General features: G+C 39.5%; 1 protein-coding gene across 1 annotated transcript in view; it reads right to left on the bottom strand.

Annotated features, from left to right (window-relative positions):
• Window positions 1-1,873: 1,873 nt before the first annotated feature.
• The window catches only part of DISC1 (DISC1 scaffold protein), a 188,439-nt gene continuing 175,469 nt past the window's right edge, over window positions 1,874-14,843 (bottom strand). The window contains exons 13-14 of the mRNA XM_050972620.1: window positions 12,350-12,466; window positions 1,874-4,495 (exon numbers count right to left, since the gene is read on the bottom strand). Of these exons, the coding sequence (XP_050828577.1) occupies window positions 4,349-4,495; window positions 12,350-12,466 (264 nt within the window). The 3' untranslated portion in view covers window positions 1,874-4,348. The remainder of the gene's footprint in view (window positions 4,496-12,349; window positions 12,467-14,843) is intronic.

Genomic DNA, 14,843 nt, shown 5'->3' with positions numbered 1-14,843 from the left:
AAAAGGTCTCTTAATTTTCCATTTCTCCAGTGAGATCTATCATGTGTCTCCTACCTGTACCTGACTAGTTTAATATTCTCTCTCTCTCTTGCCACTTAGTATTCCTGTATGGCTGGTTTTATTTTAAACAATTTATTCAACTTTGCAGGTGATTACAAGAATAGCCTAGTGTTGTATTGACATTATGCGTCTTTGACAATGCCCCAACAACCCCTTCCCAAAGACACTGCTCTTCCAGATAAGGAAACAGGGAAAGTGTGACTGAATACCATGCATGTGCAGAATTCAAACATTTCCTTACTCACTCAGCCCCAGATGTTCTTTTCCCAGGCCTCATATCCAAGTCTTCATTAGAAATTTGAGAGAAATGCTTTACAGTGGCTGCTGGCTTGGCAGCTTTTCAGGTTCAGGCAGAATCTCCTTTATTCACAGGCCCTTTCTTCTTATTATTTTTTAATGCTTCTCCAGAAACTTGTATTATCATCTTTAGTAGTGCAGAAAAATATTCAGTATTTTAGAGCTTCTTTGTAGCATGGTAATCTCTGAGACTAAAAAAAAAAAGAAATTTAAAAAAAATCTCTTGGTCCCAGCCTCATTTTTAATGGGATAGTAAACTAAGAGGATACATGAGGATTATTCTAATCTCACCCTGGAGCTCTCTCCAGCACTACTGCCTATCTGGGACCCATTATTGAACTGCCTTCTCCAATGCTCTAGAAAGCAGGCACTTATCTTGATTTAACAAGTAATGATAGCAAAAGCCTGAGCTGTCATGCTTTAGAAATAATGGATTAGCTAATTGATTGTGAAAAGCAATATTAGGCTGGAGCTGAACACCCTTTGGAGTGTCCTTTCCTCCTTGCTTCAGTCTTTAGTCCCTTGAGAGCATGTTTGTACACTGAGGGGGGGTATATTCAACCAAACCAACTACTCCTCCACAAAGCACATGAAAGGGACTGCTAAAGATGAGCTACTTTTCCTCATCTTGCAGCTCTCCTGGAGCAGTCCACTGTGTGTGCTCTGGAAGAGCAAGGGAGCTCTTGCTCTTATGGATGTATTTTAGTGGTGCACTTGCTTGGCAGTGCTGGACGAATGGTTGGGCTCAGACTTAAGGTCTTTAATTTAAAGACCTGAATTATTTTATTATTCTGTTGCTGTGGCAGTAGAAAACACACAAAGCCTTATTTGCCTATGTAGTCTTTAAACCTTTTGGGTCTGGGCTTTAAACCTCTTGGGTCTAGGAACAGCACATGACCTGGGCAGGAAAGAAACTTCTTTCTGGAGATTTTCATTGTTTGCAGGTGGTGGGAGACCAGTCTGCCCAGAAGTGAGAATTCTAGCAACAATGTATGAAACTGGTCCTTGTGACACCATACACACTCTCCTGCCTCCCATTGTGGCAATGAATGTGTGTAAGAGCACAACTTTGGCCTCAGGTATTGCTGTAGTCGAGGCACAGTCGTGCTGCTCTTCCTTCAGCCCTTATCCATGGGTGAGGAACTGAGGCAGGGCAGGCAGGGCTCAGCTGCACAGCAAGACTGAGTCAAGCTGGGACCCAAGTGCAGGTTTTACCTGTCTGTACAGTTCACTGTGTGATACTTATTTCTCCCTCTCATGCTGAAAAGAACTACATATTGCTGTCAGGCTTTAGTCTTGAATATGTCTTTAGACTGTTTTCAGAAGATGTAACAGGCTAGCCCAAGCAGAAGAATTACTGCTGTCAGCAGCACAATAATAGTCACACACATGGTTTCTTTCTCCTTTTCTTTCCTCCACTCCCGGTGATGAAACTCCTAAAATGCTGTACACTGCACAGAATGCAAACAGACATTGGGTTAGTTAAAAACATACTTCTCTTTATTTGAAAGTTTTTTATTCACAGATAAAAGGCAGCTGATACATTGCATAGTATACCTTTTTTTAAAGTATGCTTATTATCACATGTGTCTCAGAATAGGGATGGTTACTGGCTCTAACTTCCCACAACAAACAATGAAGTTAATGGAACAATAAATTAAAGGAGTAGTAGTCCATGTTACATATAAAATAGATGTTAACAGATACAAACAACAGCAATGATGACTGATTCATTTTCCCTTCTCCTTAGAAATTCAGTGTCTTATTAGAGTGGTTGCCTTAATTGAGTTTTTATTAAGATGCAGTAGTGCTCTGAAGCTTTGAAATACAAAAGCCATACAATTTTTTTAATAGAATGGGAATGTCTTCAAGAAACCTTGCTAGTGGGAATGAGGGTGCTGTTCTCCTGCCCCTGGGGTGGCTGGGTCCTATTGCTGTTGTTGAGCCCTTGCTGCTGCAAGGAGGCAGATCTGATGCTTCAGCCGTAGCTGATCCTGGCTCTAAGGCACTTCTAGGGCCTAACAACTGCTTACATTGCAGACACTAAGTATTCAAAGGACAAAACTCTGCAGGGTGGGAGAGTGGGGTGTCATGAAACCTTAGTTTGGTGTACTGGCCATCATCTCTGGGACTGTTTTCAGGGTCCTATATAAATGCTCCTTGCAGGAAATGCAGTACCTGGGCCCTGTGTGGTATTGAACCCCAGGGAGCTTCTATGAGAGTGCTCTCCTTCCTCTTTACCTGAACTCATGTGGGTTTCCATGAGTGCTTTCTGGCAGGCAGGTTTTGCTCTGGAGCTGCTCCTGTGCGTGGGCTGAATGTCAGGGTGCCACCTGCACTTGTCTCCTGCCCTGAGCTGGAGGCAAACACCTTGTTCATCTGTTCAGGGGACCTTCAGAAAGTGCCAGAGCTGTGGTGGGGAGGTAGGTATTGAACAGGGACGTGGAGAGAGACACTTAGCAAGAAGAACAGCAAGAGATCTCCATTAGGGAGCTGAGTAGCAGAGTCCAGGCAAGGTGGAGCTCCAAGAGTCTTTACCACAATGTGGATGCTGGCCCATATATAACTCAGTGAGAAAAGTCAACCATGTTCTGAATTACAGGGCTCTAATGCAACCCTGAGGATCTGGTGACTCTAGAAAGCATCTGAGCTCTCTGCCCTGGGTTGACAACCATATGCTCCTGGAGGCAATTATAATCCTGTTGTATGTCTCAGCTGCCTGGCACTTTTTTCCCCCCCTCCTTCCGTACTTAACACTGAGGTAGAAGTTTCAACTAGCATTAAAACACACAAAAAATGAACGGGATCTTAGTGGGAAAGTAGTCCAAGGACCTTCAAAGTTTGCAAAAACACAATGTGGCTATAAAAATGTAACTGAAATAGAAGAGTAATTCTAAAAATGTCAGAAAAACAGTATCAAAAAAGTACAGTATTCAGTTGCAAGACATTTTCTATTGTATTTTTTAAAATTAAGATTTTTTTTTTTTAATTCTCCCTCTGCAACAGAATTTTTATGGTATCAGAGATATACTGGTATCAAAGTAGAAGTACACATGAATTTTTGAAGACATGAAGTCTTTTGAACAATTATCCAGTTGGCTTCAGCTGAGTATTGCTTTTATTTCCTATAAAATACATTTTTAACTATGCAAGTGTATATATTGACATACATGTCTTACAAAAAAAATCTGCATTCCTTCTGAAGCTTACAAGGAAGATCAAAGTAATGGCAGTAATCTTTATGACCAGACTTAAATGACTTCTTGTTCATACAATATTTAAATATAAGCAACACAAATCACCAACACAGGATTTTTTTTTTTGCTTTACAACCCCTGTAATACTAAAGAAAGTTTATATTAATACCTAAATAAATTGAGTTAAACTACTCCTATAGGGGCTGCTGTTAGTTACCTCCACTGTACTTTATACCACAGATGAAATGAGATCCAAATTTCAGTTGAAAGAACACGGTTAGCTTGAATTTCACCCTATTGATTTAATTATTGGCAGGAATGTGAAAATACATTCAGTGTAAGAAAGCTGTTAAAGCCAAAGAGGGAAAAAAAAGTTCATATTATTCTTAGAGCTATTTTCCAAGAAATACTAGATGTTCCAGTTTTAATGCTGCATTTTAAATCAGGGCAAAAATCCATGAGTAGAGGAAGACCGTGTTTATGAGCCTTCAAGGAGAACACTTCACTGACATTAAAGGCAACTTTGCAGACTCACTTGAAATGTATCAATTTGTAATCTACACATTTACAGGAGCTGCTCTGCTCTGAAAGCTGTTTCCCAATCTGTGCCAAAACATATGAGGCTGCGTAACATACTTCTGATGATAGACCTCCAGGCTCTGTTTCTCCATAATTGATTTAGTTATTAGTTATGCAGGGGAGAGAAGAGATCCCTGAGGCTTAGTAAAACAGTATTCAGTTACTAAAAGCAGCCCTTTGTGAATTAATGTCATCCTACCAGCTCTTTCTGCTCATTATTCCTTCAAGTCTTGTTTTCCTGGACACCAGCTGTCACAGAGGAAGTCTCCAGCCTTTTCTTCTGCCTCCTTGGCTGACTGAAGTTGCACCAGCACGGTCTGGAGTGTCTCCTTCACCACCTGGATCTCCCTCTGCAGAGACTGTGCAAGCTTTATTAAGGAATATTCTATAGGTGATTGGCAGTCCCTTTTCTCTTTCCAAGTTATTAAGTACATTCCTGTTCTGCTGTTCACAACAGATGGCCATGGCTATCTAATTGTAGCTTCAACTTCTTCCAAATTGTTTGGATTAAATATTAATACATTTCTCACACTTGCTAGCAAAAGAAAAATACAGGCAAACTCAAGTTCTCGAGTAGCATTATTTAGCAGTTTAAAAAAGGGAGGGGAAAGAGGATACTGCTTGGAGGCTGTTCTCATGGGAAGAAAGGAAGGAAAGAGACAAAAAATATTGTGTACCACGGAGGCAGTAGCACTAGGTGTGAGTTCCCTGATAGAGGAATGACTTTTAGGATAGAGGGTTGACTTTTATGCCAGAGACACAGACCAGGTGAAGGCAACAGGAGTAGTCTGAAACAAATGCCAAGTGTGACCACAGCTTGTGTGGCATTAGTGAGCTCAACAACGTGTGCTATGCAAGGTGGGGTGGGAATCTAGGTAAGGAGCAAAACTAGCTTACAGCAGAGAAAGTGTTTCTGCTACACTTACCTCCAGAAAGATTTCACATTAGCTGAATTATCATTATAATTATAGTGCAGAACACACAAACATAAAGCTACACAAGACTCCACAGGGAATGCTTTGAACAAAGCAAGGTTGAAAAGCAAAGAGGGCAGTAACTAGGTTGTACTGCTGTGCATTAAAAGGAAGAAGGCCACCTGAAAAGTATCCAATAATTAGTGTAAAATGCTTCATTTGCTTAAGAAAGAGTTTTCCACATTTTATTTTCCTCTGTCTAGTTCAGGGTTCCTGCAATGAATTCAGGAAGAAACTGATGGTGAAGAGCTCAGCCTCTGAAAGAGACCTTCCACTTCCCTCTTTCCCAGCTCCACAATGACGAGAGGGAGGGTGTCACGTGGTGGCAGCAAGGGGTGCAGCAGGGACCAGACTGGCAGATGAAGGCAGGACAGTCACAGAGACAGCAGCAACTACTGTCATGTGCACAAATCTTTCTAAGTGGCTAGGCTTCCTTGGCAGTACAGCTTCTTGTGCTATGACTGGGAATGAGTTTGTACTTACAAATATACTGGGCTTTCTGCTGATTATCTTAAATCAGCAACACTATCCATTGTTGGAAGAAGTCCATGCTCAATGAGACAACCAATTTTATCCTCTCTTCTATAGCTTACTTTATGTGGAGAAGAAAGCACACAGAGGCATGTTAGAGCCTGCTGAAATGAGAAACCAATGATCAAGTCTATAAACCCTAGGGCCCATCCCATCCTACTGAGGTCTTCTGGACAGGTATGGATGAAGGGCAGAGGCAGCAAAAGACAGAAACTTGTTCATTTCTAGCAGCATGTTATCAAATTATGCCAGAATCTCACTTCAAGGGAAGTGAAAAAAGGATGACACTGAGACAACTCAGTTTCAAATGTACAACACACAGAAATAATGCACAAGGACAGTCTGTCCTTTGCAGAGCTCATATGTTAGGAAATGTTGTTTTACTTGACTGCAATGTTAATGCAATGTCAAGAAAAAAAGATGGCCTCAGGTTAGGTGACTGTAAAAACTAAGCTGCTACTTTTGAAAAATTGTGACTGGACCATGGTAAAGCTATACCAACCTCAGCTCTTTCAGGCAACCATTATTATGTCTTTGAAAAGTCTTGGCTGCTTTTGATTCTGTTATCAATTCCCCAAAACTTCATCTTGTGTATTTACATGCATTTGCTATGATGTTTTGCTCTTAATATGTTCATGCATAATTCTAATTTCTGGACAGCTCTGGGCTTATGTCTCTGATTATGAGTAGTAGAAGTACACAAAGCTTCTCCTATCCCAAGATTACAAAGCACTGAACAAGGACAAATTAATTATGCTTTGCATCTTCTCTGAAGTAAGAAATATTATTATCCTCTTCTAAGTCCTGGATTCTCCACCCCTCTGCAACTTAAGCATAAGGCTCTGCTGAAAACCTGTTAAACGTAAATCCTGCAATCCATGAACACCATAAACCTTCTGAAGTTTAATTCTGATGTGTAGTCTCTGACTACATGCTGTTACTTGTAATATCCCAAGCAACTACAAAATTCTCTTCAGAGAAAAAGCAAAATTGAAATGTTTCAGTGACAGTGGATGAGAAATCTTAAAGGATGGAAGAAAATGAGGAAGACAGGAAAAAAGCTGTCAACCAACAGAAAGATAGAGCAACAAAAAAAGATGACTGCATAGTCTAAGTACAGCAAGTACCACTAACCTCGTAAATAACACCACAATGATATGTAGACAAGTAACTGTCAAATGTGCCTTTATGGTTAAGACAAATATATGATATATGGCTGAGCATGGCAGCTCTATCCACACACAGGCTGGATCTGGAGAAACAGCTTCACCCATTTAAAAAATGCAAACAAACAGTTCTGTGTGGGTCCACATGCATATGTGTCCTTTTATGCTCAAATTCTCTATCCAGTGCTGCAAATATTGAGCCAGTATCCAAGGCAGGAGTGAAAACAAGTTCCAACTAGGAATATTTTCTGGTTCTGCTCTCTTCCTCTGAAAACTGAAAAAAACTCCACAATGTCAAATAAACAGTAAATTAAAGTACTTGGGAACAAGTACAACCCATATTCAACAATGCTGCAGGTCTTGCTTTAAGCTTTTCACCTATTTAACTTTGTCTCTTTGAAAAACTTGAGCATCATCTCAGAGACCATGATTTGCAAGCAGATAAAAAGCAGACCAAATTACTGTAGAGACTTCTTGAGGTTTTGGAAAAAATGGGATCATTTTGCTCAAATGCAGCTTCTGATCTCTCAGCCCAGATGTTCAGGGAAGAGAGACAAAAAGTAGATGTTATGGATTAGTTGCATTCCTATAGGAAAGTTTAGAAACTGAGAGTACATATTATGAGATAAAAGACATTGGAAGGATGATGAAGGACTACTATTGCTCTGAGATAAAGGCCAATGGGATTTTGGAAAGTAACTGCATATTTTGGACATCTGAAGAAGAAATTAGTTCTTGAAGAACAGAAATAATCAAAAAGAGGTTTTTGGTTGTTCTTGTTTCTAACCTGGTTAACTTTTCTGCTTGTTTCCAAAAGACAAACTCTACAGTGCCTGCAGTCAGAAGCTCAGCTCAATGTGCCACCACCTAACTGCAAGTGTCACTCCTAACCCCAGGCACCAGCACCCATGGAGGGGCTAAGCCAGATGGAAAACAGCTCTCTGTAGAAAAGGACCTTGGAGTCATGGTGGACAATAAACTGTACACCAGCAACCTGTCATGAGGCAAAGGTGCCCAACAGCCTCCCAGGCTGGATTAACAAAAACACAGCCAGCAGGCAGAGGGAGATGATCCTTCCACCCTAATCAGCACTGCTAAGGTCCCATCTGGATGTTGTGGGTTCCAACATAAGAGAGAAAGACTTTCTGGAAAGACTCCAGCACAGGACCAGTTTAATGAACTTGAGTATCCATCCCATGAGGACATGCTGAGAGAGCTGGGACTCCAGCCTGAAGAAAAGAAGGCTTACAGGATACTACCACTGTGTATAGCTGAAAGGCAGGAATGAAGAAGAGGGAGCCAGACTCTTCTGACATTTTTGTCCACTAACGGAACAAGAAGCAACAGGGAAAAATTCCAAAATAGGAAATTGAATCTGAATCCATGAAGACTTTTTTTTGTTTGCAGGTGGTCAAACACTGGACTGTGTTGCACAATCAGGTTGGGGATATTCAAAATCTGACTGGACAACGTCCTGGGCAAACTCCTCTAGGTGACCCTGCTTGAGCAGGGACTTGGACCAGATGATCTCAAAAGATCACTTCCAGCTAAACAATTCTTTGACTGTGTGTGCTACATGACAAAGGACCAATGAAGAGCCAAGAGAGTTCAGTAAGTCTTTTGAATGACCTGGGTTTTGGCCTTTTTGAGAGCATTATTGGGAGCAAGGGAAAGATACTAAGCAAGTCCCTGCAGTTTCTGTGTGGTGTCACAGCAAGGGAGTAAAATGGCCCTTGGAAATCCATCACTTCTCCTTACAAAATTCAGGGGTATTTGCAGTAGTGTAACCAATTAGAATTTTCTAAATTACCCCCTTGATTACTGTTGCCCTCCTTCACATCCATGAATGTTATTTCTATAAACTAAGATAATACCCCTCCCATGCAAAACCCAAAATACTCCCCCAAAAACCATTAAACAAAAAACAGCAACAGAATGACTGGTACATATTGAAAAATGGAACCCTTCAGTGGTCTGAATATCAGCTACTTTCAAATTGCTTGCTCCAACAGAAAATGGAAGGCAAAGAAATTGCAGCACCTGGGTGGAAATACACTGACCTACCTCTATCAGAGCATAAACTCTACAAGTGGAACCATGTTCTCTGTGTGGCACACAGTGGGAAGAGCTCACCCTCCTGTCATCTAAAATAAAATCAAAGAGTGTGCCATTGCCACCTCTAACTCTTGAAGGATCCCAAAATCTCTTACAGGTTCAGCCAGAGTGAGATTCCTCACTGAGCTGCAGACAGGGCTAAAGTTTACATGATTCTGTTGAAAACCTGCTCTGGTATAAAATAGGACTGGTGGGAGCCTGCTGCAGGATAAAGGTGAAAGGTTAGCAAAGTGACCTGAGAAGTTTAATCAACGTTTAGGCACAAAATTGTGCTTTCAGAATAACTGATTAAAATGCCCATTTTAGGGCAAGGAAAGAAGATTGTTTTTGTAATAATCTAGAGTTAGGTTTTATTCCAACAAAGCATTTGCATCAAGAGGAACTATTACATGCATTCAAATTGTCTATCAAAATGTAACTACTTATTAAGAACAAAAAATGACTGTGAAATTGCAATATAGGCTCCATTTAATTTTAGTGTGAATTCCAGGCCTTTACTGTTAGGAAAGTAACACCTCTCATCAGCTCTGCAGACACCATAATGAGTCACCTCTCATCCTGTGGTTTTTCCAATTAATGATGTGGACTGTTTTCATACACTCATTAGTGATCAACCTTAACTGAATATTTTGCAGGTTTATTTGGTTATACTACATAGAATTTAGCAAATATGTTGTAGTGCTGCAGAGAACTTTAACATCCAGTCCCACGCCCCTATTGTTTGATGCTTTTACATAGAAGGGCAGTTTAGTGGTTTTTGTGAAAGATTTCAACAATAAATTAGAATTGCAAGTGGGTCTGTGCCTATACTCAGGGCCAAGAAATATCACTGGATTTCTCCTTTGTTCAGGTCATGCTGGCACTTATGATGAGGAGCATGGTTGATTTAAGTGTGCTATGCCATCAAAACAGAGAATGAAAAACAATGACATCTGGGTTTTTTCTTCCAATACAAACTTAATTATTAATCAAAGCTATGACACACACTAAACACTGGAAAATGGCTCAAGTGCATCAGGAATTTATTTTTCTCAGTGGAGTCCTTGGAAGTCTTTTAATAATCAGACCACAGGACTAATTTACATCTGTGCAGCTCCCAGTTAGATTTTTGACCTAACACATTTTGTAACATTTATGTGTAAGGCAGTTTTTTGGGAGGAATATGGGAAGGCTGAAAATAACCAGTGAATGGACTTGTAAAAATTTATCCTGCTTTCATTACTATTTCAGGTCTTTAAGCTCCTGCTCTTAGAGTTCTATAGATTTTAATGAAAACTGCATGATTGTCCAGTATCTGTGATAGGAAATTGTTTTATCTAAAATCAAATAGATTACCATGCAAACAACAGATTCATCTATTGAATAAATTCCTCTACTGAGGCTAATTGTTGTCTTTTAGCTTAGTGCTGGTTGCTGCAATACAGGCAAGTTACCAATGAGTGAAAGCTAATTTTATAGGCACTGAGCAGTCTTTATATAAAAAAAGCCCCCAGTCTACAGGTCTGTAGCACTGTGGTAGCTATTTTTCTCATTCCTTTTTGAAGTACAGCACAGTGATTATATGTACCAGATGGTAACATTTAATGCACATTGACCTGGACTACCTCTGAAATAGCAACTTAATCTTAATGAGGGGTAGCTGAATTGCTGAACTGTTTCTTTGTACATCTCTGTGTTTTAAACATGGTTTCTTATTTTGTGACTGATGGTCTTGCTAGGACCAGGATATCACACACTGTGCATTTCTGTATTTAGATGACATGAGCTGATAGAGGAAGTCAGATCTCTATCAGAAAACTGTGGCTTAAAATTAGACTAATCTACAACTCTCCTGAAATTTACCATTACTAATTTTATTTTTTAACTAACTCTTGCCATGTCAACAGCTGTGAAGAAATAGGCATACTCCATAGAACATAAGAAACACTACTATTAAACATATATGTAGTGTATTATCTTTTGGAACCCAAAATGCAGTTTTCTACCTTGTTTCACATTACCTAGTAAAGTTTAAGTATGATCAGATGTGACTGTTCAGTTTGAATATTTACTTAAGTCCCCTGCAAAGAACCTATAGCTCCAACCCTCAGTGTTCTTTCTGTAAGGGACTCTGAGACAAAGTTCATTTGAGAGTGAATAGACACAAGGGAGAAAGGAATGGGATGCTCTGCACACACACACAAGACACACCCATAGAGCTCTGAGAAGAATGCACTGGGAAAACACAACTGCAACCAAGAAGGTTGAATAATCTTTCTGTATATTGTGTGTATATGGAAATGCTTAGAAAAGAAACATTTACAGTGACAAATTACTGACTGGATTTCTCTCCTCCAACCCAAATCCCCTTCTCCTAGCACCATTCCTCCTTCCCTCTGCCCCTTGCACTTTATCCTTCTGTTACCTTTAAAGAAACCAAGTTTCTAGAACAGGAATTCTGCAACAACTTGTAATAAATGCCCTATTACTTAAAACACGGTATTTCCATGCACTATTTATTCCCCTTTCTCTAAACTATCCACTGTAGGACTGTCCACCTTCTCTTAGCAGGAACTGAATCCTTTCTAGCACCATCATCACCCCTACTCACATTCAGATATCTCCAAGGGCTCCTCTGCTAATCTCTGCACCTTGAACCTATCTCTCTTTCTTCGTGATCCTCTCTACTGCCACCTCTTCTCTACTAAAACCTAACCAGCTCAGTACTCTCATCTTCCTCAGCTTCACCGGTTCTTACTTTCTTTGCCCTTTCTTAGAAGAACAAAATCCCTTTTATGAAAGTTTTTCCTACGAAAGTTACAAATGAAACAAAACTTTTGTGTTCTTAAATTTTGAAAAAATGGCCAAGGAATTTCTCATAAAGGTTAAGCAATCTTCAGAAAAACTCACAGATAAAGCACAGAAAGAGATAAGTGGGCATAAGACAATGTCTCATCTTTACTTGCATTGGAGTGTTAGAGGCAGATTACAATGTGTAGGATGCCACATGATACATCTCTTGCCCATTTTTTCAAAAAAGAAAAACCCCAAACTACAGGTGACAATATACACAGTCTGAGTCAATAATGAAGCATTTAATTCAGCTAAATCATGTTGGGAAATGCAGGTGCATGGACATATTGGTGTGCTATGTATTTAATTATACGAACATTACTAAAAAAAGATTTTAACAGTGAAATAAAGGCTTTTCAGTACCCAATCTTAATTTACAAAGAACTAACTTCTGTTTAAATCAATTTTAAAAAATATGCATTATAGGAAAACTTACTCCACAAAAGTGCCCATTTCAGCAAGACAATAATTTCTCCTACCCTTAATGTATCTAACCTACACTAAGAACTAGCATTGCATGCCAGTCTGACAGGCAAGGATCTCATGTGCATACTTACAGAGATTGATACGTATCCATAGCTAGAGCAAAAAGGATATGAATAACTCCTTCATCAACTCTGCAGGCGGAATTTTGCAATTGATCTTCCAGATGCACCAATTTCTCACTTATTGCTTCACATTTTTCTCCCAACTCTGCAGAAAATATGAAGAACTCCTACAGAAAGTTGAAAAATAAAAGAAAGCACGTTTGCTGCTGACTGCACTTTTCTACATCAAATTAGCATCAAATTAAAGGGAAAATAAAATATTAGTAAGGGAATATGATACTTTGCAGTCAAAGACATTGCCTAAAAGCAAATTCCCATTAGAGAGATGAAAAGCTGTTTCTATATAATAAATTGGTGATTAATATGAAATGGAATGAGCTTGTGGTCTCAGTCTTCTTCCCAGCAGGAAAAAAAGTCACAACCTCACTTTCAGCAGATGATTAGGGGTGTGAAGACAGCTACTCTGAACTGCTCTCTTTGTCCCCCATTATCTCATCACAGCAGGGGAGGGAAGTCTCATGCTTACCACTCATTAGGGTACCCAAATTTCAAATTGTTCATGTAAATATGATTTACACTTTTAGATCATGTAAATATTTAAAGCAGCAACATTTTGGTAACTCTTATACACATAAAATGTACTTATATTTTTGAGGAAAAATCTGGCTAGAGTACTTTGGGGCTTTGCTCAAGCAGTAAAAGAAAATGCATCAAAGTCTTTGAGATTACAAGATGAAACTGTACTTTTTTACTAAGTTATCATTAAACAAGACTAAATTTTCAAAAATAATACTTCTCTACTTAGAACTTACAGATGGCAAATACTTTTTCTATTTTAAACTGAGTATTTTAAACCATTTTCATAGTCCTTCTCATAAGTTTTTCATATACATTGCACAAGGGTAATTGCTATTTTTTCGTATTTTGCATTGAGTGGTACTTTGAGAAATGACCCAAATAAGCAGAAAATATGAGAAGAGGGGAAAAAAAAATCAATCCATTTGTGCAGCTCTGAGACAAGCCTTTCCTCTCCCCCCCATGGCACCACAGTGCTGCCTACAGTAATGACAGGGGTTATTTGCAAAAAAATATTATGGTGCCAGATGAACTTCTGCTAGAAACATGTTAAAAAAAAAAAAGAGTAATTCATCAGCTGGAATCCAGAAAACTGGATTTTTGCTAGACCTAGTCTGTGCATTCATTAATAAAGCCAGCTTCTAATGTGGCCATATACTATCTGCAGAAAAATTTTCTCCTCATAAAAAAAAGTACTTGGGGTCCTTTGCACTTGTCTCTTGCTATAAGACATCAGTAGCTGTTTAAGAGAAATCAAGCCTTCAGCCCTTCCAAAGAAGGCCTTCCAAAGAAATCCTGCCAATACTTTTTGGAATGCTACTCACTGTGAAACAATTTGAATTTTGGTGAACACATTTACCAAATCTCAGTTGTGTGCTACCCTTTCACTTTGCATCTCACAGTACATTGCATACACGGAGTCAAATGCCAGAAGAGCTCTTCTTGCTGGCACATCCTCTGTTATGGCACTGAGCCTTACCCTTCTGCTTTCCTTGGGCCTTTCCCAGACATGGCTATGCAGCAGATCCCACTGGGACCAGCTGCAGCTCAGGCCCTGGACAGGTAGATGGATTAAGAGGTTATGTTGCAAACCCCTGTAGCTCAGACACAGAGGAGCACAGAGTCCCTGGCTCTGTGAACAGGACCAGAGCTGCCACTTCCAGGCATTACCAAACCTGAGAACCTACAGCAGCACCCCACAGAATGTATGGATGTGAAAAAACTCCATTGTTTTTAAACTGAGAGCATGGGAGGGGAAAATAAACACTCTCCTTGCAAAAACTAGGAATGTCTTTTTCTGAAGACCAGTGGCAAAAGATGAGGAAAAAGCCTTCAATCCAGCTACTAAATTATTATTCAGCATACCAGCAGGACTCCATGAGCTGTTACGGAGTGGGACGACCCAGGCCATTTCTATCAGCAAAAAGCCCTTAGGGAATCATCTGGCATTCTGGGACATGCATGCAAGAACAGATGACTGCTGTCCAAGAGAACTTAGGGCTCAGGCTAAACAAATCAGTAAACTGGAAAAAAACAAACAGGTACTCTGAAAGCACATCTAAAATTATGACCATGTAGAGAAAGCTCCACATATGAAAAAATGCAGGGTATTATTCCTGAATGATCACATTTTGGGTACTTAAGGCATTGCCTAAAAATGTAACAAAATCCCATTTACTTTGGAAATTAAGGTAAAAGAACAATAAATATTAGGCAAATGTAACCAATTGTAACAACAATATGGGAAGGCAGGGAAATCTGAGAGTGTAAAAGTCAAATCAAACTTGTTTAGGCCTTTATACACTTGAAACCAATTTAATTGAAACTAAAATGGCTATGGCTGCACTTCAGAGCAACCAAAACAGCTCTGTAAGATTGAGGTTATATTTAATTAGTCTTTACATCCTAATAATGCAGCTTAATTTCTCTTTATTACAGCCATAATTGTGTATGAATGAACTATTTCTG

Source organism: Serinus canaria, chromosome 3 (genome assembly GCF_022539315.1).
Source record: "Serinus canaria isolate serCan28SL12 chromosome 3, serCan2020, whole genome shotgun sequence".
Lineage (NCBI taxonomy): Eukaryota > Metazoa > Chordata > Aves > Passeriformes > Fringillidae > Serinus > Serinus canaria.
The sequence above is the reverse complement of the archived record's forward strand: the minus strand, read 5'-3'. Positions and strand labels throughout refer to the sequence as shown.